This window comes from Lissotriton helveticus, chromosome 12 (assembly GCF_964261635.1).
Source record: "Lissotriton helveticus chromosome 12, aLisHel1.1, whole genome shotgun sequence".
Taxonomy (NCBI): Eukaryota; Metazoa; Chordata; class Amphibia; order Caudata; family Salamandridae; genus Lissotriton; species Lissotriton helveticus.
Window position 1 is genome coordinate 269,878,410 of NC_136073.1, and position 25,289 is coordinate 269,903,698.

Sequence of the window (25,289 nt, forward strand, 5' to 3'; positions counted from 1 at the left end):
AACTGGATTCGGCACCGGAGTCGAGGGTATCGGCGTCGATGGAATCGGCGTCGAAGGCTTTGGCGGCGCTGGAAAATGCCAATGCAGAGCTGGAGCCGGCATGAAAGGCATAAAAGGCGCAGGAGCATAAGCCTGGGGGACGCCCAGATTAAATGCTAATGGATCCGTGGGACCAACCGGTGCACCAGAGGGGTACATTGCCCTGGAGTAAACTCCATACATGGCATTCAGGAACTGGGTAGGATCCTGACCTGGAGCCGGAAAGGCTGGATAAAAACCCCCAGGTTGCTCTTGAGGGAGCGGAGTCTTCTCGACCTCGGCCTCCACCTCAGGCTGGTGCACCGGGGTCGATGAACCCACAGGCAACAAAGCCTCGCCCTCTCCATCTTCCTCACCACCTTCATCTTCATCTTCTTGACCCGAAGGATGGGATGGATTCGGAGAAGGATTCGGCAACTGCTTCGGTGACACAGGCGAATCCGCACGCGAAGCCTCATCCTAGGAGACCTGTCCTTCCGAAGCCGAGGCCACCGCCTCCTTCCGAAGTAACTTCACCTGTGACTTCGGCCTTGAACTCGAGTCTTTCTCAGAGTGATGGCGAGATTCATGACTCCTCTTCTTATGCTTCTTCCTCGAAGACCTCGAAGCATGCGCCGAAGACGACTCAGAGTGCGACCTCGAACGAGACCTCGACCGCCGAGTTCGTGACCTCGAACTCTCTTTTTATCCTTTTTGTTCTTCAATTTCGCTACGAGGAGTTTCGTCTCCCTCTCCCGGAGTGCCTTCGGAGTCATCTTTTTACAAGAAGGACAATCTTCGACGTCATGATCGGAGCTCAAGCACCAAACGCAGCACTCGTGTGGATCAGTGATAGACATCATCTTGCCACATTCTCCGCACGCTTTAAATCCAGTCTTCTTCATAGACATCACGACAGAAGACAAAGAAAACACCAGTAGAAATACAAAGTAACAAAGTTACTATACAGCTACAGATGATCCCTTAAAAACCGTTAGCGTCGACGACGCGGAAAAAAGGGAACTGATGTCATCACGCCGGCGTGGGCTTATTATGGTGTCGGTGACGTCAGCGGAGTCGCGCGTGATGCTGTGCCTCTGTGACGTCGTCCACGTCGGCGCGAAGCTACAAAAAGAATTTCCGAATGTTGCTGACGCAAGGGGATATTCACAAGGTGAGGAATCCACTGGCAGATGTATCGATCAGAAACCATGTTCATGTTAACACAATGACAATTTGTGATAGTTTAACATCTAGGCACAAATGTAATTTAATATGTTGAAACAAAATAGGTCATTTTCTTCAATAAGTGAAACAGACTTTTGTAATTAGGCGTTTCTATGATGCACACGATAACTACTACCTAACATTGGAGCCAATACATGTTTTTCAATTGCCACCGCATATTGCATTTCTTTTCTCCAGTGAATTATCCAATTACTGGTGGGAAACGTGACTAGGCCCGTCAATCACATTACACATGCGCGCACTGACAGCAGGCTTAGGTTAAATAGTACGACCTCAGACACTCTTGCCGGCATTCACGGCGAAGAATCGAAAGGAGACGGTCGCTTCTTTTCTCACGCTTGAGTAAGTTAGAATCCTAGATAACTGTAGATGCTTTAATACTGCGCTTTCACTGTGTTTAACTTCTATAGAGAATCGACACCGCGCTCGGGCTTTGTACTCCGTTTTATTTAGAAGACAAATTGTCTAACTTTTTATAAAATAGGCACGCCGCTCGAGTTAATAATTTCTGTTTCCTGTAAGTCACTGCCCATAAACCCATAATCGGTGTGTTCACAAGTTCTCCTTGTTCCTTGTGTTTTTACAATATTCACGCCACTCAAGGGTAGATTTTTAAGGAACTCTACCTTTTCACCGTTGAATAATTTCACTTAGTAAACCTACAATGTGTGCTACAACTAACCACGAGTTCAAACGCCACTCGTATTTTAGGATCCGGCACTGTCATAAGTAATGATACACACTTTGGCCGGTGAATACCATGTTAACGATGGATTCATTTTTGAGCCATACTAACAGGTTTTCTACCGTAAATCACACTAGGAGACGGTGTAATAACTATTTGTAGACACCACTCTGATTGTTTTCTAAGGTCGTTTTTCATATGTTTTCACGCCATTAACAGTGCTTACCCGATAGATGCGCTTAAATATGTCGAGCCTGAAACCTAGCTGCCGGGCCGTCTGTGTACAAGTAATTTTCGAACCAGGTATCCTTGAAGAAAGTCTCACGGTAGGTGTACAATACAAACCATAGTAACACCACCACAGTACCACCTACCTTAGGTCCACTGTATATCATTTCTTAGGAGCAGTGAACGAACCCCACCCAGCGTGCCTAGTCGGCTGACAGACACCTGAAGAGACTTAAATGAAGAAATACTATCAAGGTGAGCACATCTTAAGGTGCCCCATATTCTAATTCGAATTCTCACTGACCCCAGATAAGCCCTGACACTGTTATTCTTATCCATAGGCTGTCCAACCCTTGTCCCAGTCCTGATGAAGACCCGCCCCAGATGCACGTAGTCAGCGCATCATCACAAGGGTCGAAACGTCGACGTACCTTGTTGTAGATCTAACTGTATAAAGTCGGATAGCAACAAAAGAAATCATTTTGCCTAATGACTATTGTGTTCACAGTTGACAACCTTGAATAATTGCAATCTTCATGTATTTATGTTTTGTAACCTGTATGGGCCCTTCACAAATCACGTTGTATAGCAATGTATATGTCTTTCTGTATCTTGGACAGCGCAATAATACAATTCAAAAAAATTGAGAAAGCTGAACACTAAAGATTTACTTTCTCAACCACTTGGGTCAGTGTTTATTGATTTGTGCTACTACGTTTGTACCCCACTAGGGACACACGATTGAGTTATAGTTTGAAATGCCTTGTTGAAAGGTAATCACATTAAATAAAGTGGGCACCCTGTACCAGTCCAAACAACCCTTATGGTGATTTAAGCGGTCAAAGATAACCTTAGAAAGCTATCCAAGTGGTAGCTGTGGAGAGCAGCCTTCAGGCTTAGTCTTGAAGGAATGTTAAGCAGCTTGTTTTACCAGAATACAACCTTATAGTATTCGTTAAATAAAAGGAGAACCACACAGCAGTTATAAAAATATGTATTTATTATTATAACACTCTCTAGTATGATAAAGTGTCAGCTACATGCAGATAATCAAAAAGCACACAATACTGTAGCACAGAAGTAATAGTGATTAGCTCCAATAGTCAGTGGGCTCCAGAGGGAGACCAAACCATATGCTAAAATGGTGGTATAAGAACAGCGACCCGAGTCAAGACAGTGTCTAGACGATGTAGAATCGCTGGGACCCCAAGGAACCACCCAATGTGAGTAAGTAGGGACCCCATGGAGGACGGGTGGAGTGTGGGAACACGACCGCCTGCGCCGTAAAATTCTATGGGAGAGTTGCGGTTACAGTTTTAAAGTTTAAGGACCCTTCCCATGGACTTTGGAGAAACCCAGTGGAAGTTAGGAGGTTGGAGAGCCACCCCACCTGTGGATACCGTAGTACCAGAGTTACCTATCCCCTGGAAGCCGGGTGCATAGGTCTGAAGTGGTGTCGGAAACAACCGTCAAACTCTATGGAGGACTTCAAAGAAGATCCACAGCTGGAAAGAAGATAGTGTCTGTCGGAATCGAAAGGTGGATTCATGATGAAGAGTACCTGAAAGCAGAGGGGACAGAGTCTGGGTCGCTCAGGAGTGACCAGGGGCTCGGTAGACGAATGCCCACCGATGTCGGGTGCTTCAGGTGGGTTGAGGGAGGGTCTTGACTCCGCAGCCACAGGGACCAGGAGACGTAGAGGATGACCAGGAGCCAGATGCGAGCTGTCCCACTAAGGATGTAGAGAGCGGAAGGGTCGGTATCCGGTGGGAGGATCAACAAGCCTTGGCAACGGCAACCCACGCAGAAGGTCAAGGAAGATTACGGTTCGGACCAGCAAAGTCCAGGAGACTCACCAAACACAGGGGAGTCAGGCCAAGCCTGGAGCAACCAGGGGAGCCCATGAAAAGCAGTGTTGACCCTAAAGTGGACCCACAGGCCGGAGACACAGAAGTCGTGAGGGCACCTCGAGCAGTGTCGCAAAGCAACAGTTCACGGAGCACACAGTGCGAGGAGGACCGGAGTTCTTTGTAGGAAACGGTGCCAGAGGTTGGGGCTACTTGGAGTCTAGTGCACTTGTTCTGGAAACGCCAACAAGCATATGCACTAGCAAAAGTACACGGTGCACAGGAGAACGGGTATTGTGGCCCCACAAGGGATTCTGGCCTCAAACTTGGTGAAAGGGCAGATTGGACCTCAAGGGACATAGAAACCCTCCTTCTATGTTGCTGAAACCTTTGGAATCCGGAGGAGCTCAGGAGCAGCAGACCGGTCAGTCATGATATGGTGCTTGTGGTTGCAGGGAAGTGACTCCTTCACTCCAAGTGAGATATCTTCAGTTGTCCTTGATGCTCCACAGGTCCTGCACGGAGCCTGTATGGTGCACGGAGCCTGTATGGTGCACGGGCACAGACGATGCTACAGACAGAGGGAGACGAAGTTGGGCCCAAACGAAGTCCAGAGTGTCCGGCCGGTCGAAGTTTAGTGGTTTCTGGTTCAGAATCTTGTCCACGTCAAATTTAGGTTTACAGCCAGGTAAGCCCTTTTGTACCCACAGGAGAGGGTTGGACAGATTCAGGGGACCCTTCCCGGGGAGGGTCTGGACAGTGGGGAGGTTACTCCCATGTCCTTTGTACAGTTTCGCGCCAGAGCAGGAGCCAACGGCTCCCAGGACTGGTTTGAACTGGACTATGCACAGGGACCCCAAATGTGCCCCTCATGCAGACTTTCGGGCGCTGGCAAGCGCACCCACCCAACCCTAATACACTAAATCCTGTCTGGTAGGAGGTCACCCCTTCCTGTGACAGGATGCCTATTGTTCTGCCTTTCCCTGCTCAAGCTTGGCTCAGCAGCAGGAGGGCAGAAATGTGTCTCTGGTCGGCAGCAACCCCTTTGGGCTGCCTAGAAGGCTGGTACCGAAAACATCAAGGACCTCACAAAGCTCGTTTCTGAGGGGTGGAATCATAGCCCCACACCGGTTGACACTAAATACAATAGGGTTACTTTCAGCCGTTTTAGAGTTGGTCATCATGCGGTCGCATAATGCTACTCTATATGTCGTAAATGGCTGCAGCACTAACAACCCGGGAGAATGGACTCCGTAGGCTGCAGGGGTGTCCTGTTACCCACTCACCTACCCATACATCCCCCCACACCCACTCAACTACCCATACAGCCATTCAACTCACTCATAGTGCCACTGACACACCCCCTCACTCACCAGTACAGCCACTCACTCACACATACATCTACTTATACACCAACTGATACACACAGCCACACACATCTATACGCCACTCAGAAACCCACTCGCACAGACACACATTCACACAGCCACTCACATAATATATGCTAGAAATAGTCGCTCATTAGTTGTATGCCTAGAAAACGAATTTAACTTTTATAGTAGCTTATTATAAATGTATAACATACATAAACTCTTAGAAAATGTTACACGCACTCAATGATGTCGTCAGTGATGTCATCAGAGATGTCACTGACCCTGTCATGAGCGATGTAATATGTGAGGTTATAAGCAGTGCATTGCGGGGGCGTAAGTTATAGTTAGCTCAGGTACCTATACCTGCTGAATTTCTGTGCCTGTAACCATTGGTTTTTTTTTGCAAATGAATATATACATATTTCACCCACGCAATTGGTGGCATTTGGTGTGTCTATGTCAAGACCGGAGGCGAGGATTATGCTGTTTTTTCTTCACTTTATTAGACAGCAGCCATTAGAAATCAAGTAAAACAAAACAACTATTCCCATGGGACATAGAGATACACAGTTAAAACAATAGTGTCCAGGATAGAGCGTCCAGACCCTCTGCACCAATCACAGGTCTCCAGGGTGCCGATAGTCCTCTGTCAGTATTAATTCCTCCTCTTTCTTCGCTGCTTGCAGCCAGATAGGTCATGTTTATTTTCTCTCTGATGTTGATGCTGTATTTTGCTTATTCATACTCTAGAGCGTTTCAACCGGTTTGCTGTATGCTCTTTAGTGCTGCCGTAGTTCCCGCCAACAGTGGCTGATTGTGCCTTCAGGCGATCGATTCTGTGTGCTTTGTTTCTCTCTTGGGCCGTTTTTCTCTTACGGCTCAGCTGAGGGAGGGCGAGCGTGTCGGGCGTCTCATCCGCCGCCACGCGCAGGCTCACGTCGTTTTTCATGCTTTTGTATGCTTTTATTTTGGCTCAAAAAATTAGATTTTCCTTTGTAGGCAATCGTGAGTCACCCGCTATTCGGCTGACTAGAGTCCAGCCATGGGAGCGATTCAACTCCCTAGCAGCCACGTGCACCGGTGCAGGCTCATGGTGAATTCCTCCCACCGCTCGAGGGCGCTTAGGTGCGCTCCAGCCTGCAGCGTTCATGCTTGGATTCCGTGCATTCCTGGATTCCAAGCCGCAACGCCGTGAAGAGCCTTGTCCCGCCTGCCTCATTACACCCGCTGATTCGGGTCTGTTTCACTGCCATTAGGCAGCATTTTTTCATCCTCACGCCCCCGCTGAACGCCTGTTCGGGTCAGTATCTGCCATTAGGCAGTTTGGTGGGCAGTTTCCCTGCCCGGGGGTCCGTATTCTTAAGCCTGTACACGCTCGCTCAGGCGAGTCAGTATCGTTGGAACCCTTCTGTGGCAGGCTGCCCTTAAATAGTTGCACCAGAGCTGTTTGGGTTCCGGGCTTATTGCCTTCTTAAATTGTGAGCTCTGCCCGCCCTAACCTCAGGCTGACACCCAGCCCCACCCTGCAACTGAGGTATCACCCTCTACCTAACCACTACTTACCTGGCGCACTATTGCCTCCTGGCCCCAATGGATACTTACCAGGATGACGTTTACCAAGATGATCAGTGGGAGGAGGACCGATTTACCGCCCTACAGTGGGATGAGGAGTTCTTTGACGCAGTGGATGCCTCCATCCACAAAGTGGTAGAACAAGCAATGATGCCCCTTGAGAAGCGCCTGTCTCGCCAAATTAACCAGGCCTGCGCCAAGCTGGCCAGGGCCGTCAAGGCCTTTCCGTCCCCTTCTCCTTCCGGCGAGCCCCTCGTCTATAAGCAGGCCCCACCTGCTAAGCGTACTAAAGACAACGGGGTGGACCCAGATGCTTTTGACCGCCTTCAACAGGTTTTTCTGGCAAGTACTGCTCCCCCAGCGACTACCACTGCCCATGGGGACGGTGATCAGACAGACGGTGATCAGACAGACGGTGATCAAGCGGACGCCGAAGACGAGGCTGGCCCGTCGCGCCCTTGATGCCCCTCCCGTCCGGCGCCGACTCAGGATGCGCAGAAACTCTGTGCTGACATGTTGGACTTCCATCATGGGGGACGCCTGGGCTTTGCAAACCATACGAGGTTTTCACAGACTTTCACGGGGAACCTTCACAACCTGTTGCCCCGTACACGCCCTGTTTTTCAACCGCAGATGCCGCTTTGGTCAACCAGGAAATCCAGTCTCTTCTGGACAAGGGAGCGATTGCAGAAACCCTGCCCCATCCGAGAGGTTTTATCAGCAACCTCTAACTGGTGGACAAGACGGATGGGGGTCAGCGACCCGTCATCAACATGCGGGAGTTCAATGAGTGGCTGGTTTACCGCCACTTCAAGATGGAAGGAATCCATCTGCTTCGCGATATAATCCGGCCCAACGACTCGATGGCGCGTCTCGACCTCAAGGACGCCTACCTCACGATCCCCATCTTCCCGCCTCACCAGCAGTTTCTGCAATTTCGCTGGCGGAACAGACGCACAAATTCACGACTCTCCCGTTCGGTCTATCATCTGCCTCTTGGTGTTTTACCAAGGTTCTCAGACCGGTAATAGAGCACCTGCGAGCGTCGGGTATGAGGCTCATCGTCTATCTGGACGACATTCTTCTGTTGGCCCAGTGCCCCCATGCTCTCTCGTGTCAGCTACAGACCGCGGTCAATCTCCTTCAGAGCCTCGGATTTGTAATCAACGAGGTCAAGTCCACTCTGGTTCTGGCTCAGAAGGTCGTTTTTCTGGGTTTCTTAATAGACTCCGAAGAGTCTATTCTCAGCCTCCCGTCTCGCAAAATGACGAAGATCCAACACGAAATTCGGAGATCCCGCGCCCAAGCACAAATCTCCCTCAGGCAATTGCCTGTATAGTGGGCCTTCTCTCAGCCTCGATCCAGGGCCATATTTCCAGGACCGCTCCACTACAGAGCCCACCTGCGCAGAGGCCTTTCTTACTCACGGAAAGTGAGTCTCTCGGCGGATGCCAGAGAGGAGCTCCAGTGGCGAACAATGTTTACACATCAACTGTCTGGAGCGCTTAGCAGGCTCGTTCGCAATCCAGTGTTGGACCAAGGAGTTGATCCAGTCCAGCGTTTTTCTCAAAATGAACAATATTTAAGTGGTCCGGTATATCAACCATCTTTGGGGCACGCAGTCGAGAGCTCTAGCCGATCTCGTGGTAAATTTCTGGCAGTACTGTCTGGATCATCAGATCTCCGTTACGGCGGAGTACCTTCCGGGTTGCGGATTTCCAGTCACGCCACTTTCACGGCGTGAGTCTCTGGAAGTTGCACCCGGGGTGTTTGCAGATCTCCAGAGCATCTGGGGTCCTTTTTCGGTGGATATCTTTGCCTCTCGCCTGGATCACCAGCTTCCCAGGTTCTTCAACTGGAGACCGGATATTCTTGCAGAGAGGACGGATGTGTTCATGCAGAACTGGCAGGAGGAAACCGGTTATGCATTTCCTCCGTTCTCCATGATAACATGGGTCTCGGCTCTGGTTCGACGCCAGAGAACGGATGTGGTGCTCATCTCGCTGATTTGGAGATCGCAAGTTTGGTTTCCAGTTCTTCTGGAACTTTCTTTGGATTCTCCATTCCCTCTCCCCCGATTTCCAACTCTCCTTCTCAATCCGGACAAGGATCCCCATCCACTGATTGCGCAAGGCTCCCCGACCCTGATGGCGTGTCGGATTACAGGGGACGATGGGCGGTCCCAGGCCTTTCGTGAGCGGCTGAGAAATTCATGTCCAAGGCCTGGGCCGACAGTACTGTCAAGCGCTACAGCTCCACTTGGAGAAGATGGTATCGTTGGTGTTTACGACAGAGTATCGATCCCGTGCCAGCGGACGTGACCTCCATCCTGAACTTTTTGGCCACCCTTGCGGAGGAAGGCCTGGCTTACAAAACAATCAATACTTTTCGTTCGGCCATCTCAGCTGGCCATGCTGTGGTGGATGGCTCTCCGGTGGGGGAGTACCCCTTGGTTTGTGCCCCTTCTATGGGGAATTCGCCTTTCTTTGCCTCCGGAGCCTCAATATTCACAGCTCTGGGACATTAATCAGGTCAGGTTTCTGTCCTGCCAGCCGGACAGATTCTTCTCTAGAAAGAAGAGACATTCGGCGAAGCTGGCCATACTTCTGTGCCTGGTCTGTTGTAGACTGGTTTCGGATGACAGGGCCCTGGATATCTCAGGTAGGATATTCTCCCCAACGGGCGTTACCTTCACCATCTGTCGGCGCACTAAGTGAGGGACGAAATCCATCTCTTACCCCGCTTTCCCGGACTCCCCAAAGTTGCGTGCTGAGTCTTGCCTCAAAGCTTATGAGGAGATGCGACTTTTGACCTCCAGGAGAGCGCCAATTAGTCATCGCGCTCAAGAACCCCTACAAGACCGTGTCTTCCCCCACTACTGCCCGTTGGGTTAGGTGAGTGATGCAGGAAGCCGGTATATATCTACGTGCATTCGGGGCTCACTCTACTAGAGAAGCAATGGCCTCCAATTCATTTACCCTGGAAGCTTGTCTGGAAGACATTCTGAATGCCGCAGACTCGTCTTCAGACTCTACCTTTAAGCGATTTTACTTCAAACCGGTTGACATGGATCACTAGGTCGTGAGCAAGCTTTAAACAAGCATAATCCTCGCCTCTGGTCCTGACACAGAATGAAAAATGTCCTAGCTATCTTAACAGAAAGTTTCAATTCTATTAAGGACTTGGGGGCGAGGATTATCCCACCCAGGGTACAAGTTCCTTTGGTTTCCTACCCACCCTCGTACTGGGGTAAGTAAGCTCTTTTACGGATTATGTTTATGCATTTTGATAGTTCTTCTATGAATGTTCTTGGGATGCGTTTCTCTTACAGGGTTAAGCCTTAGCCATTTTCTTCGCTAATGCTATGATATTGATTTTATGCATGCAACTCTAATAAACAAGATTCCTGAAGCGTCCTTGATGGTTGAACTCGAGCGACAAAAGAGGAGGAATTAATACTGAAGAGGACTATCGGCACCCTGGAGACCTGTGATTGGTGAAGAGGGCCTGGAAGCTCTATCCTGGTCACTCTATGGTTTTAACTGTGTATTCCCCATGTTCCATGGGAATAGTAGTTTTGTTTTACTTGACTTCTAATGGCTGCTGTTCAATAAAGTGAAGAAAGAACAGCATAACCCTCGCCTCCGAGTCGTTAAAAGAATTGAAACTTTCCATTAAGATTGCAAGGAAATTTTTATTTCTGTGTTAATCTTGTAATGCAGCGCTCCAGCCAAATTCTGCCAATCGCTACATAGTGGATTTTTTTTCCCGCAAGGTTTCAGGAATGTGAGCTGGTGAGCGCGGTTTGGCGTCCCCTCGCATGATTATCTAACGCAGGCAGTCGTGGTCAGAGAGCTGCTCCTCAAGTAGATTTGCTGCCACTCAAGTAGATTTTCTACTCGAGCAGCAGAAAAATCATCTTGAATGGACAGACTCTTGCATACTGCCGTTCACACTGATTTTTCAGCGCTGTTCGTGCTACCAGCACTAAATGAAGCGCAAAGTGCATATTTTCTGTCCGTTGATGGAACTCCGCAGAATTGCACTGAGTTTTTATTGAACTATCCAGAATTCCACAGAGTGAAACTACATGAGTGCAGCCCACCCCTACTATATGCATACATATATATAAATGCATATGTATGGACATACATGCATGCATTTCGCTTAATTTCGGCTGACTGCACTTCAACAAGTAAAATGTTTATTCAGTATTGCATGAAGACATTAAATTGCTTTAGTCTTTTGCCTATCGAGGATAATTGGGCATTAGTCCTGTCAGCCTTTGTGGGGGTGGAGGATGACAGACCGGAATTCCAGAGCACAAACAGACAATTACAATTATTGGGTTGCCATTTGCCTCCCCTTTCCGATGCCTGACTGATACACATATGGCTAGAGCTCAAGTACAAGGTGCCCCCAAATAAAAGCCCAATATTACCTTTCAGTTACATATTGCTTGTTTACACACAGGAGTTGTAATAACTGATTCCTAACATTAATGATCTACCCAACTACTTCCAGTTACATTAATCTAGACCTCAGACCTCAATCCTTCAAATCCTAAATATGTACTGTATAGGTCGAAATGGCTACCAGAGAATGGTCATATCTTTTTTACTGTTTACAATTACAATATATATATGTCAATAAATAGTTTAAAAAAAAACTTTAGTTTCTTGATTCTCCTGACAAAGGCTGCCAGAAATTGAAATGAACACCTGGTGCAGCAAGCCCTTTGTCCTACAGCAGAAGTTTCAAGATGTATAAGCTGACCTTGCATTCATGTAATCCCATATGTATTCCAGAACATACCAAAATAGTTTCTTGAAAATTCTATGTGGTATAGCTACATGCATAGCTCAGAAGAGGGCAATTTTCTACTATCATATGTTCACTTTAAGATTTTAAAAATTACATTACTTAGAATAACAAAGGCTTTGTTAATCAAGCCTCAAAGAAGCACCAAATAGAATTTATATGGCGCTAAGGCCAAACCTGTGACAAGGTCGTAAGGGCCAGCAACCAGTCTCGTGGGGCCCAGAGACACTCCAGAGGGGATGACTGCACTCTTAAAGACATCCTGCATGTAGGCTGATGTATTCGTCCCAAACCAGATACACCAGAAAAGCAGGCAACGATGCCGGTGGATGAGGAGGATGAGGTGGGAGTGGAGACAGCAGGGTTGGGTCAGGTTGGGGTGCTGGTGACGCTCCATTCAGTCCAGCTTGAGAGGGCCTGGACTTACCTGTCAAATTTAACCTTTGAGGAGAAAAGGAATGCTTTTTCCTTCGGCTTCTTTCTGTGCATCCGCTTCTCCTTTGAAGACCTGGTTGGCCAAGACGAACTTGAAGGTGACCTGTACCTAGCCCCTGACCCGAACGTGACCTTGTCTTGCGGCATCTCCAAAGGCCCTCTTCAGAGCAAGCGCTGAAAAGTTTGACCCTGCGCTCCATGAAGGCCTTCGAGAGCATCTGCTGGCAGAGGGCACACAACGACCCGATACAGTTGTCATGTGGGACAGTGATAGAAATTTGGTAGTAGCATCAGCAACAGGAATTGAAAACTTCCCGTTCAGAAGTGACATGTCCTCGCCTGCACCACTTGACAAACAGTTTGTGAGAAAAAAATTCTCCACAGAATGTGAGAGTATTAACCTCCAAATTCAGTGAAAGGCATGGAAAAAACTGAACTGACCAAACAGTCCCTGCGCTATTTGACCTTGTTGATGTCATCATGTCTCCGTACCTGATTGGAGAGCTATTGCTGAAGTTTTCAGCCCAATCCAGCGCCTGGGGAATATTCAAAGGAGAGGAGTATGCAGGTAGACTTATTTTATTCATTTTATTTATTGTTGAGTTTTATATAGTGCTCGCTAGACCCGAAGGTATCAGAGCGCTTTACAGGTATAGAAGAAAACAGATACAGGAGGGTTAAAGCAGTCAAAAAAAGCATATCACATACAGCACTGAGGTAGTAGCATTAGCGACAGCCCAAAGATTAGAAGAATCCTGTCAAAAGGGGTTGGATTTTTGGGAGATGCGTATCATCTTGTGAGTGTATTGAAGTAACAGTTAAGCAGCAGAGATTAAAGATCCCGTTTGAAGCATAAAAAAGAAGGTTTGCAGAGGAGAACCATAGGGAGTTAGCTCCAAATGCTAGGAACATTTCCTGAGAAAGAGCGCGCCTGGGATGATTTCATCTTCATCTTTGGTGGTATGAGAAGGAGTGAGGTTGATTTTCTCAGGGCCTGGTCTCTTCCTGCTCTAGATAGTTTGGTTTCCATGTATTTCGGGCTTTTTTGTATGCAGGTCTTTGTGGGTGATACAAGCTGCCTTGAAGATGCATCTTCCTACTATGGGAAGTCAACTGAGACTCTTGAGGCCGGTGAGATGCAATCAAACCATTTGATTCTTAAGAAGAATGTGGCAGCTGCATTGAGAGCTGCTCATACACACTGTGACTTTTCAGCATCCCAGTGATGATGGCTTTGCCATAGTCAAGTTTTGTGAGGACTAGTGATTGCACTACCATCTTAAGATCATCAGGGGCAATTAACGGTTTGATTTTCTTCAGATGTTTTAATGTGCAGAGTGCTCCTTTGGCTGAGAGGTTGATGTGCTCCAACATTAACATGTTTTTGGCCAAGGTGAATCCGAGGACTTTACGGAGTTGGAAAGTAAAAGAGAACAGTTTTGTGCAGCCAAATTCTTGAGCCATTCTTGACCTGGTAAAGGTTTATTTTTAGGGAAAAGGAGTAGTTCAGTCTTGTTGGGGTTCAGCTTTAGGTGGTTGGTGCTTAACCTGGTATGCATCTTAGTTAGTGTGGCGTTCAGATGCCAGATGTCTCTGGGTGAACTTATTTTGTAGAACACTATTATGTTGTTGGCATAATGGTGCTATGTAACACCCGCTTAGGTCAGCATCACTGTGAGGGGTTCCATGAAAAGATTAAATAGGGATGGTGAGAGGATTGAGCCCTGTAGTAAACCTTGTGGTACTGGTGCAGGTTGAGACACACAACTGTTGATTTTTATTTGCGGAGAGCGATGTTGCAGATAGGACACGTACGACCTCAAGCCTGTGCCATTGACTCCAGTGCGATTCTTGAGGTTCTCAAGTAAAGTTGGATGATTACTGTGTCAAATGTCGCCGATAAGCCAATTAGGATTACTAGGAAGGAGTCGCTTTCATCTAAGGTTCTGAGAACGTCAGATATATATATATATATATGTATATATATATATATATATATATATATATATATAACATAGCAATTTAAGTGCTACAACTTTTCCTTAATCCTGATTGGAAGGTGTTGCGGTGGATGAATTCATCCATGTGTTAAGTAGCTGTAAGAATGTTTAAATTATGTAGTTAGTAGTTTTTTTGTACAAATCAATTATCACATTGTGCTACAGCAGTCCTAATAATTCTTTCCTCACATGTATTGAAGTGCAGGACATTCACAAAAGCGTGATACAAGTCCAATGCCTCTATTCTGTCCTGGGTTTTTATGGCAGGGCTAGGTATAGATATTTGAGTTTACAAACAAATAATTTTATAGAAAATGGCTTTTACATATAAATTAAGCACATGAACTGAGGCACCATCAGCCTCCGACTCTATCCATGTAGTGAGGATTATTTCTGCTCATCACATCACAGTATTCCCCATCCTATACATAGATCATACCTCATTAATTTGACGTCTCTGTGCAGAGATGCGTTTCTGCGTCTGTTTCTGCAAGTGCTGCTCCCGCTTTTTCACATACTCCTCCGAAGAGTACGCCAGAGGGTTGTGGAAGTCGTCATGGCCCTCATCCATCATGTACCAATCCCTGTCAGCTTGCTGAAAAATGGAGATAATGAGAACGAGAAGGTTAATGGATAAAGAACCAGTAACTAAAAGAAATAGGAAGAGTAAACACAAGATCCTGAGTTAAGCAATAGGCACGTTCAAAGAACTAAACATCACATCTGTTGCTAACTCCCACTTAGCACAGTTCTGTAGGGAACAGTGTGGTTCATGGCTGTTCTAAAATGGAATACACAATTCTCCTGGGGTAAGAAAATGGTACAGGGAGGGAAATCCTTAATCTGGCAGCTCTAGACAATAGAAGGTTGGGAGACCTTTGACCTCTATGACTTAATGATGAAAATGGATTGCAGGAAAACAGAGACCCTTACCCAAACAGAGTAATGAAGTCCTGATATTGGCATTGGTTACCATGCTTCTGAGTTATTGCTTTTACCAGAATGGTGATTCAGAACCTTTCAAATACAGAACCAACTTCTCATGATGGCATCTAGTCAGAGTTTGCGGAAGGTCTCAAGAATAGTACTGCAATACACAGGGTTCCCTTCTACTTCTACAGTCTCAGTACTGATGTGCAAGGCAAAGGATCTCATTTAGGGTCAGAAGGGCTATTGATTGGTATTGTACTAAACTGATTGAAGCATTTAGGACTAAGTATTTGGTACTGGCATTAGAATGCAAAATCAAATATGTCCATCTTTTCCACTGTCACTGAGATATTAAGTCCTTGAAAACATGGCTCTTGTTAATGGGAACTGCAGTTTTTTGGTTCAATACATCACATTATGGAGAGTTGTGTAAGGTCTAAGCCAACATTTAATTAAAAAAAAAGTAATGAGCATGTCCTGCAGGCTTTTTCCTTGGAGCATCAAACTTCTGAAACACACATCCCCATGATACAGTTCACTTTTTAATATTTATTAAATTATATCTTGAGTGATGTCACGTCCAAGAATCAAGTGAATCCTATGCTTCCTTTGATCTTTCCATCAGCACTGCATGGACAATGTGTACACTTTATGAATAATCTTGGTCCTTGTTTTAGTGCCATATCTGTATTTGGCAACAGTATTATCATAGTTAGTCAAGGAAATAGTTAAGCTGATGCTGTGTGGGTACTGCAGGAGGGGTAACAGTTTTTATTTATTAGTTGATCATGATCAATGTTATTTTAACAAACTGACTCATTAGGGATCACTATTTCAGGTAACAGCCAACAATAGAGGGCCCACTATCACCATCAGCATACATTTTAGTTTTTAGCCACAGCTTTGCACATGTCCGCTTATGGGATGTTTCCTAGAAGTGCCATCGGGGAACCTTTCTTGTGCATGGTACTTGCTGTAGGAGTGCTATGCAGTGTGTGTTTGGCTCGGGTATAACACATTTCAATGCACCCAAAAATCCATCTGGCTGAACTATTTTTGATACAGGTTGCTGAGATGTTACTGGGTAAATAAAACAAACAGCTGCTTGGTTTCGCTACTATACTAGTTTTAAAATGATCTACTTAGTACATGATAGCTCTCCTGACATCTAAGGTACACAAAGGCCTTTTCCTGAGAAAATAGGGCTTTCAGAAAAACAAATTAAAAAAAAAATGTGATTAAACAATGTGGAAAGGTGAGGCAACTCTATGTAGAAAACTAAAGGTATATGGGTTATACTAATCAAACCTTGGGTACTTGTATAAATGGTTTCTCTTAAAGTGCTTGAGATCATTGACCCTTTGAAGGGAGATTACCAAAATGGGTCAACAGGATGTTGCCAAGTTACGTTTTGCAGTCTATTATGTCATAGGCGCTACACCCAGCCACACAAGTGTTTTCCCTTTTTTTATCGGGAGAAGTATGGGAACATAAAACAGTAGAACATTTGCTATTATCCACTGAATTTCTCTGCATTTTTGGCTTCCAAAGCAATCCTGTGTGCAAGAAAGAGTACCTTTAGCAAAACGCCATCCAAATAACATGATAATATGGGTAACTCCAAATACAGCTTCACACAAGAAAAGTGGGAGGAGGAAATAACCTTACTTCACCCTCCTCAGGGTATACCTAATCACACACTAGGAAGTAAGGACATATAGTTCGCTCTTTATGAGAAAAAGAAATTATAGCAAAGTGCAATGTTTTGAAAAAACGGCCCTCACCCACAAAAGTTTGTGGCATGCTTCATCATAGGGGCTGCTACAGACACCTCTGCGCAGACCAACGTCAGAAGTGGAGCAATAGGGTGGGGAAGACAATACAAACAAAGCAAAGGACAGGACCTAAAGAAAAGTAAGTGCAGACAATGAGTTAAAACTAAGGGATATCCAAATATCCATTTTATTAACGGATTCCCCTGTTAGGGCTAAAAGGTATCTCTCTACCATAGAATGACAGTTAAGTGAGTGAATTATGCACCATTCACCCCTCCGTTCTGCAAAGAAGTCGACATGTTTCAGCCGGATATCATGTCTCTCCCGGCTTTCTTCAGGACTACTCGATCCCTTGTCTTACACTCCCTTTCTAATATACCTTAATCTGTATATATGATTAGTACACCTATAATTTGTAATAATACAATGGTCCTGTAATCACACTCCAAATTGGATCTGCAAGTGAAGAAATAGAATATACAAGTGAAAATAAAACTGGAACGCAGAACAGTTGAAATTATCTCGTGTTTTCTTGTGTGTTAAAACATTGCTATCTTTACACTTTCCCAGCCCATTTGGTGCGATGCAGCTGGTTTATCAATTACATTAAAACACCACTCGTGGGGACAGTGCCCTTACCTAACCGTGAAATCCACAATCCTTTGTTAGAATTTCCAACATATTAAAAATAGTAGTATGAACACACCTATCAATATTCATCAAAACATCACTCCGTGAAAATCACATGCATATACCCTTGCTGGAAAAACTTGAGTCACGAGTCAACTACTCAGTGCATCTTACTGAGTTTCACTGCGGAATTTGCTTGAACTAGCGCGGGATTGAGAGCGACCCCCTGTAGTGACACACTAGTCAGGAGAGATAGGGTAATGTATGGGAAGTTAAAGGACACGCTTTGATAGTACTTTCGTTAATCCCAATCGAAGCCTGCACCACACACACCTAACATGTAGTTACATCAACCCTTCACATATGAAGTAACCTGAGCAAAACTTGTAAGAAAGTGAGCATATTTGGAACTTGTTAAAACGCTGCCCGTACTGAGCTGAGGAGCTTTCGCTCCTTTACCGAAATGCCAATTTGTTCACTCCCCCTCTTCCAAGCTAAACCCCCTCCTTACTTCATCAAGGTAGGTACGCCATTGGACTGGTTCATTTTCCCTCCTGGGGGCATGTAGGTATCGGGAGTCAATGATCGGGGCTCTAAAGATACTAACCCTTGTACAAAACAACAATCCAAGAATACTCTAACCCAGCCTCTCCGTTCCTTCCAACACATCTCACACGAGGAATTTATGGACCTAGTCAAAGCAAGCAGGCCTGCCGGCAGTCCTTCTGACCAGTGTCCACCACAAACTTTCAAGTCAATTCTTTTAACAACCTCTGCTGCCACTCCAGTAAGAAGAATCATCAACGATTCCTTAACTACCGGAATATTTCCGGAACAACTCAAAAAGTCACACATACGCCCTTTACTGAAGTAAACAAACTTGGACCAGCTGAACCCTGACAACTACAGACCCATTACAAATGGACCTTTCCTGGTCAAACTGACAAAGAGCAGTGTTCGCCCAGATGTCATAATTCTTTCAAAAGAATGACATCCTTTCAGACTTCCAAGCAGGAATCCATCCGGGAAAAGGCACTGAATCTGTCCTCCTTGCCATATGGGATGACTTGAAGAATACAATAGACTGCAACGGGGTTGCTGCGCTTCTCCTCTTGGACCTCTCGGCTGCCTTTGACACGGTTGACCATTACACTCTGATACAAAGACTCTATGAAGCCAGCATGGACTGCTCTAGACTGGATCGCGTCCTACTTTCAAAACAGAACTAAATGTCATCCATACCCCACCTTTCTCATCCAAACCATAATCCTCAAAAGCAGGGGTCCCTCAAGGCTCTATCATCTCGCCCATGCTTTTCAACATCTACATGAAGTCCTTACCGGTACTGATCAATCAATTTCACATCACGTGCTATAACTATGCAGACGACACACAGATACTCCTTCAACTGGAATGCTCCAAAGACATTGGAAAATCCACTATTTTCAGTTGTCTCCGAGCCGTGGATCAGTGGATGACTTGGAGCCATCTCAAACTGAATGCTTCCAAAGCGGAAATACTCACGTGTGGTGTGGCGATTGGAAACATTATGACCCGCTTGCCGCCTGGCCTGATAAACTGGGAATACCGCCTAAAGTATTGAAGGAAGTAAGAAACCTCGGAATGACCATGGACTCTAAGCTATCGATGAATGTCCAAGTGGACAAACTAGCAAGATCACGTTTTGTCACTATAAAAACGGTGCAACTAATTATCCCTCATTTGGGATTTCCACACAAGGTCCAAGCTCCCATCTCCCTTGTTCTGTCCAGACTTGATTACACCAATAGCCTCTACCACGGATCACTTTTAACGACCATGAAAAGACTACAACGGATTCAGAACTCTGCTGCTAGACTACTCTTGCATATCACACCGCAAGACCACATCTCACCTGCCTTGGAAGCCCTGCATTGGTTACCGGTTGCCAGAAGATCCACGTTCAAGCTGCTTTGTATCACCTACAAAGCAATACATGGAATGGGACCGCTCTTCATCAGGAATAAAATTCCCAAACACATTCAACAAAGGAACCTCCGCTCTAAAAGGGCACCAGTGGTCCCGAGACTGCACACCTCTAGCACCATTCGCAGACTCCTGTTTTTGAGACTGTGTGTCCCCCCCCCTTTTTCTTGTGATTTTAACTTTTTCTTGCTGGTGTATCATGCTCCCGGCTTCGCTTACATGGACTGATTCAGCCTTTAAACTTTGCTCTGCTCGCCATTTTGTTGCTGGACACTATCGTTTCCCATGACCCTGACCCAACTTCTTGTTTTCGACCTCTGCCCCTTCCCTTCATGTATGCATGCAGGACTGTAGTCTCTTCTCCCTTACCTCCTTTCTCCCCCTGACGATCCTCTATTGTTCTTTTCCTCCCACCTTTGAGTGTCTGAAACGTTTTCTCTTTTACCCGACTGCCTTTACTCACTCCCTTCCCATTTAGATCCCCTTCTCCCCCACCTATTCTGTTACTTCTATTCCTGACCCCTTTCTCTGCCTCTTATGAGATGTCATTTACGGTATATTTTCCGTTAAAAATAAAATATTTATTTATCTTTTGTGTTACTCGCGGTTGCGCCTCTTTCATTTACATCTTTGATGCCTTTTCTGAATGCTATCCTTCTCTCCTCCTTGTCCTTACCCTCTGTCCAAACCCCTTCCTTTCTACACTCCCCCTCTTTCTTCTCCTGTCCTCGGGCTGTTCTATGCCTTCGCTTAAACCTATTTATTTACTGCTACTCCTCTTGATGCCTCATCATTAGTCTTCTTATTCCCACCCACGAGTATTCCCTGATCCTTAACACATGTTTTCTGTTTCTTTTTATAGCAATATTGTGTAATTATTTTGTAACTTGGTTATACTGATACTTTGTAAAGCGCTCCGATACCTCCAGGTCTAGCCAGCGCTATATAAAACTCTTAAAATAAAAATTAAAATAAAATAAACCTTGCCTCAAAATCCCAAGATACAAGAAAAAAACATGGGTGGCACATCCTTCTCTGTTCAAGCAGCCAAACTATGAAACTCTTTACCCCCCCCCCCCCAACATAAGATCCACGGACAGCCACCTTATCTTCAGAAAACTACTCAAGAATTGTCTCTTCCCCACATAAGCACCATACGCAAACATAAAATTACAGCATATCCCTCTGTATATAAGCATTTATTTTCACTATAGATATGTACCTATCTTTGTGTATTGCTTTGTATAAACAAGTAGAATAATTATGTTTAATAAATAAAATAAATAAAAATTAAAAAGGTCAATAACACTTGAAAAGCTGAGTTTATCTGGGGCATCTTTGGTCTACATGTACTTGCTTCCATTGTGCATCTATACCTTCCATGTACTTGGATCTGTGTGTTTGTTACTTTTCTCCTGAAAAAGCATATCCAATGCACTACCCTATTTTTCATCCTGTACCTCTATCAATATCTTTAATTTACATATACTTACCTCCTTTATGCATCTATATACTTTCAATGCACTTTTAGATCCATATATCTATCACTTTCTTCCTTATTTCTCAGCCTATACTTCTCTCAATAAATCTTCTAGCCCAACTTTCTGACTCAGCTCAAACTTATTTCCACTACTCTTTCAAATGCACTACCCTATTTCTCACCCTATACAGCTATCAATATATCCTCTACATCCACTCTCTCATTTTGTCCAAACTCCATACCACTACTATGATCCCCAAAATAACCCTTTATAGACTCCCCTACTCTACCCCTCCTTGCAACACCTCTTTTACTATACCAATACCACAAAACAAACCTTTCTAAACTCTTCACTCTGACTCCTCCCCTCCACAACCCCTTTTTACTAATCCAAAAGCCTACTCCTACTGCTATGACCTAAAAAAATATATATCTTTAAAAAAAAGTCATATCTAAATCCTTCACTCTTCTATCCACCCACTATCCTTTTTAATCAAAATAACAGCCTAACATGTTCACTTCTCAAATTTCATATTCCACTATATTAATTCACCACTAATCCTTTATGGATTCAAGAGTAGCTTGCTATTAACCAATAAAGCGACTCAACACCCCCATCAGGGTTACAGCCGCTATATAAATGCAAACCTTTTTCCCTTTTCTAACCCTCCATCCAAATAACTAACATATCCACCACTTAAATTACTTTCATATTTCACTATACTAATTCAACACTAATCCTTATGTGTTCCAGAGTAGTGTGCTACTCGCCAAAAAAGCACTTCAAAACCCCATCAGGGGTAGCAAGCGCTATATAAATACAAACCTCTTTCCCTCTTCTATCCCGCCGCCTACCCTTCTTTATCCAAATAACTGAATAAACAATCAATCATCAGCATTTGTAAAGCATGCTATTCACTGGTGAGGGTCTCCAGGCGCTAGAGGGGTGGAGGGAGACAATCAGCTACTGATCGAACAGCCAGGTCTTGAGAAGTGTCCTGAAGGTAAGCAGGTCCTGGGTTTATCGCAGGTGGGTGGGGAGGGTGTTCCATGTCTTGGCGGCGAGGTGGGAGAATGATCTGCCGCCAGTGGTCGTTCGGTGGATGCTTGGGATGGTGGCGAGGTCCGCGGAGCGAAGCTGGCAGTTCGGGGTGTAGAAGGTGAGTCGTTCATTAAAGTATGCTGGACCGGTGTTGCAAGTGCTTTGTGAGCATGGGTGAGAAGCTTGAAGGTCATCCTCTTGTTGACCGGGAGCCAGTGGAGGTCTCTCAGGTGGGCGGTGATGTGGCTGTGGCGAGAAATTCCAAAGATGAGGCATGCGGAGGCGTTTTGTATACATTGAAGTCTCTTCTGGAGTTTGGCTGCGGTTGCTGCATAGAGGGCGTTGCCGTAGTCCAGCCTGCTACTGACGAGGGCTTGGGTGACTGATTCTTGTTTCGGTGGTGATCCATCTGAAGATCCTGCGGAGCATGCGGAGGGTGTTGAAGCCCGAGAAGGAGACCGCGTTGACTTGCTGGGTAATAGAGAGCGTTGAGTCCAGGATGAACCCCTGGTTGCGCGCGTGGTTGGTGGGTATCGGGCCGTTCCCAGCATGGCCGGCCACCAGGAGTCCCATGACGAGGGGGTGGGGCAGAGTCTGAAGACCTCTGTCTTGTCCGAGTTCAGTTTCAGGCGGCTGGTCTTAATCCACTCTGCGTCGGCCTTCATTCCCTCGTAGAGGTTGGATTTGACAATGGCCGGATCTTTGGTGAGGGAGAGGATCATTTGGGTGTCGTCGGCGTACAAGATGATGTTGAGGTGGTGCGCCCGCACAATGTTAACGAAAGGTGCAAAGTAGATGTTGAAAAGGGTCGGGCTGATGGATGATCCTTGGGGTACGGTGTAGGTGATCGTGGTGGCTTCAGATCGGAAAGGGGGGAGGAGGACTCTCTGGGTTCTGCTGGTGAGGAAGGAGATGACCCAGTTCAGGGTTTTGTCGTGGATCCCTGCGTTGTGGAGGCGTGAGCGCAGGGTGTGGTGGCAGACGGTGTCGAACGCAGCCGAGAGGTCCAAGAGGATGAGGGCCGTGGTTTTGCCGTTGTCCAGCAGGCCCCCTTATGTCGTCGGTGGCGGGAATGAGGGCGGTTTTAGTGCGGTCATTGCTTCGGAAGCCAGATTGGGAGGAGTCCAGGATGTTGTTCTCCTCCAGGAAGTGGGTCAGTTGTCTGTTGGCGGTCTTCTCAATGACTTTGACAGGAGCAGGGAGATGGGTCGAAAGTTCTTCAGGTCCTTTGGGTCCGCCTTGGGTTTTTTGAGTAGGGCGTTGATCTCGGAGTGTTTCCAGCTCTGCGGGAAGGTGGCAGTCTCGAAGGAGCTGTTGATGATCTACCGGAGTTGGGGTGCGATGATGGAGCTTGCTTTGTTGTAGATGTGGTGGGGCAGGGGTCTGAGGATGAGCCAGGAGTTGATGGTGTTCATGATTTGGATGGTGTCTTCGTCGTCCAGGAGAGCAGGAGGTCGGTGTGTTTGGTGGACATTGAGTCGGGGTGTCGTGTCTGTCGTCGGTGTCTGGGTGTCGAAGATGTCGTGGATGTCTGCGATCTTGCGGTGGAAAAAGGTGGCCAGGACGTCGCAGAGTTCTTGCGACGGTGGGATGTCATTGAGCTGGGGTTGGCGACTTCTTTAACAATGTCGAAGAGCTCTTTGCTGTTGTGTGCGTTGTTGTCGATGTGCTCCTTATAGGAGGCTCTTTTGGCGGATCGGATGAGTTGGTGGTGCTTGCATGTGGCGCTCGAGGGTTGCGTGGTAGTGTGGTGTCTGGTCGTGGCGTCTCTGCTTCGAGTCTTCGGCAGGTTTGCTTGGAAGTCTGGAGGTCGATTTTGAACCAGATGGCTCTTGTGTCGGTGCGTCTGTTTGAGGGTTTCCTGATCGGGCGAGGGTGTAGGCGCAGTCGTCGATCCATTGTCTGAAGTTGTGGGCCTCAGCGGTGGCATCCGAGTGCTCGGAAGAAAGGCCTTAGGCGATGGTGGCGATAAGCTGGTCTTCGGTGACTTTGTTCCAGCTGTGGTGTGGGATTCGTTACGGTTGGTTGTGCGCTGTGTGTTTCTCGAAGGAGAAGTGGATGCAGTGGTGGTCGGTCCAGAGGAGTTCGGTGGTGTGGCTGAAGGTGACGTGGTTGCTGGCAGAGAAGATGTGGTCAAGGGTGTGTCCGGCGGAGTGGGTGGGTGTCGTGACAAGCTGTTTGAGTCCGAGGTTGTCGATCAAGGTTGTGGAGTTTGTCGTTTTCTTTCTCGAGGTGGAAGTTCCGGTCTCTAAGGAGAATATAGTCTGTGGAGGTGAGGGCGTGCGTGCTGATGAGGCCGGTTATGGAGTAGCTGAATTGCGGTCGAGGTCCCGGGGTTCTGCATACGAGCGTTCCGCTGAGGGTGGTGGTGTGATTGACATGGATCTGGAAGTGTAGGTGTTCAGCCATGCTGAGGGAGTCTTCGGTGTTGGTGGGGATTCTGATGGTGTTCCTGTGGACGATGGCCATTCCTCCGCCTGGTTTGTTGTTTCAGGCCCTGCGGGTGACCTTGTAGCCGTCTGGGATGGCTATGGCTATGTCGGGCGCTGAGGAGGTGTTCATCTAAGTCTCTGTCAGGAAGGCGACGTCCAGGGAGGATGAATCGAGTAGGTCCCAGAGTTTGACGGCATGCTTGTGGACATAGCGGGTGTTGAGTAGTATGCATCTGAGGTGGTTGTGGTCTGCTTTGGTGGGGTGGGCAGTACGTGCAGGTGTGCGCTGGCAGGTGTAGCTGCAGTTACAGCAGGTGAAGGGTCCGTGAGTGAGCTTCGGGGTGGCCTGGAAGCAGGGGGAGGATTGTCCGGCGTTAAGTGCGTGGAGGGTGTTGGCATCGTAGCGGCGTCAGGTGTTTCGGCGCTCGCGGGGACCAGGGGGTCTGGCGCTGGGCGGGGTCCAGGCGCAGGCGAGCGCAGACAAGCTTGCCTTAGGCACGTCTTCGGCGCGCCAGCGGCACGTCCGCGGTGTGACCGTGCAGCGGTTGGCATTTAAGTAGGGGGGAGGGGCATGTGGCTGGGAGGCGTGAGCAGGGCCAGTTACGACGGGAAGGAACGCAGTGGAAGCGTTCCTGGAATCGGGCAGCACTCAGCCATGGGGCCAAGAGGGAGAGGAGCAGTAAAAAAATAAAAAAATGAATAAGCAGCAGAAAAAACTGGACCCAGCAGGGGGAGGACTCGAACCCTGCCTGTGGGGAGCGTGGCCAGAGCACTGACGAGCTGAGCTGCGAGGGAAGAGCTGTTCACT

General features: G+C 46.8%; 1 protein-coding gene across 1 annotated transcript in view; it reads right to left on the bottom strand.

Annotated features, from left to right (window-relative positions):
- DHX38 (DEAH-box helicase 38) overlaps nt 1–25,289 on the bottom strand; it is a 1,077,951-nt gene that overhangs the window by 734,875 nt on the left and 317,787 nt on the right. The window contains exon 8 of the mRNA XM_078670369.1: nt 14,667–14,822. Coding sequence (XP_078526495.1) covers nt 14,667–14,822 — 156 coding nt within the window. The remainder of the gene's footprint in view (nt 1–14,666; nt 14,823–25,289) is intronic.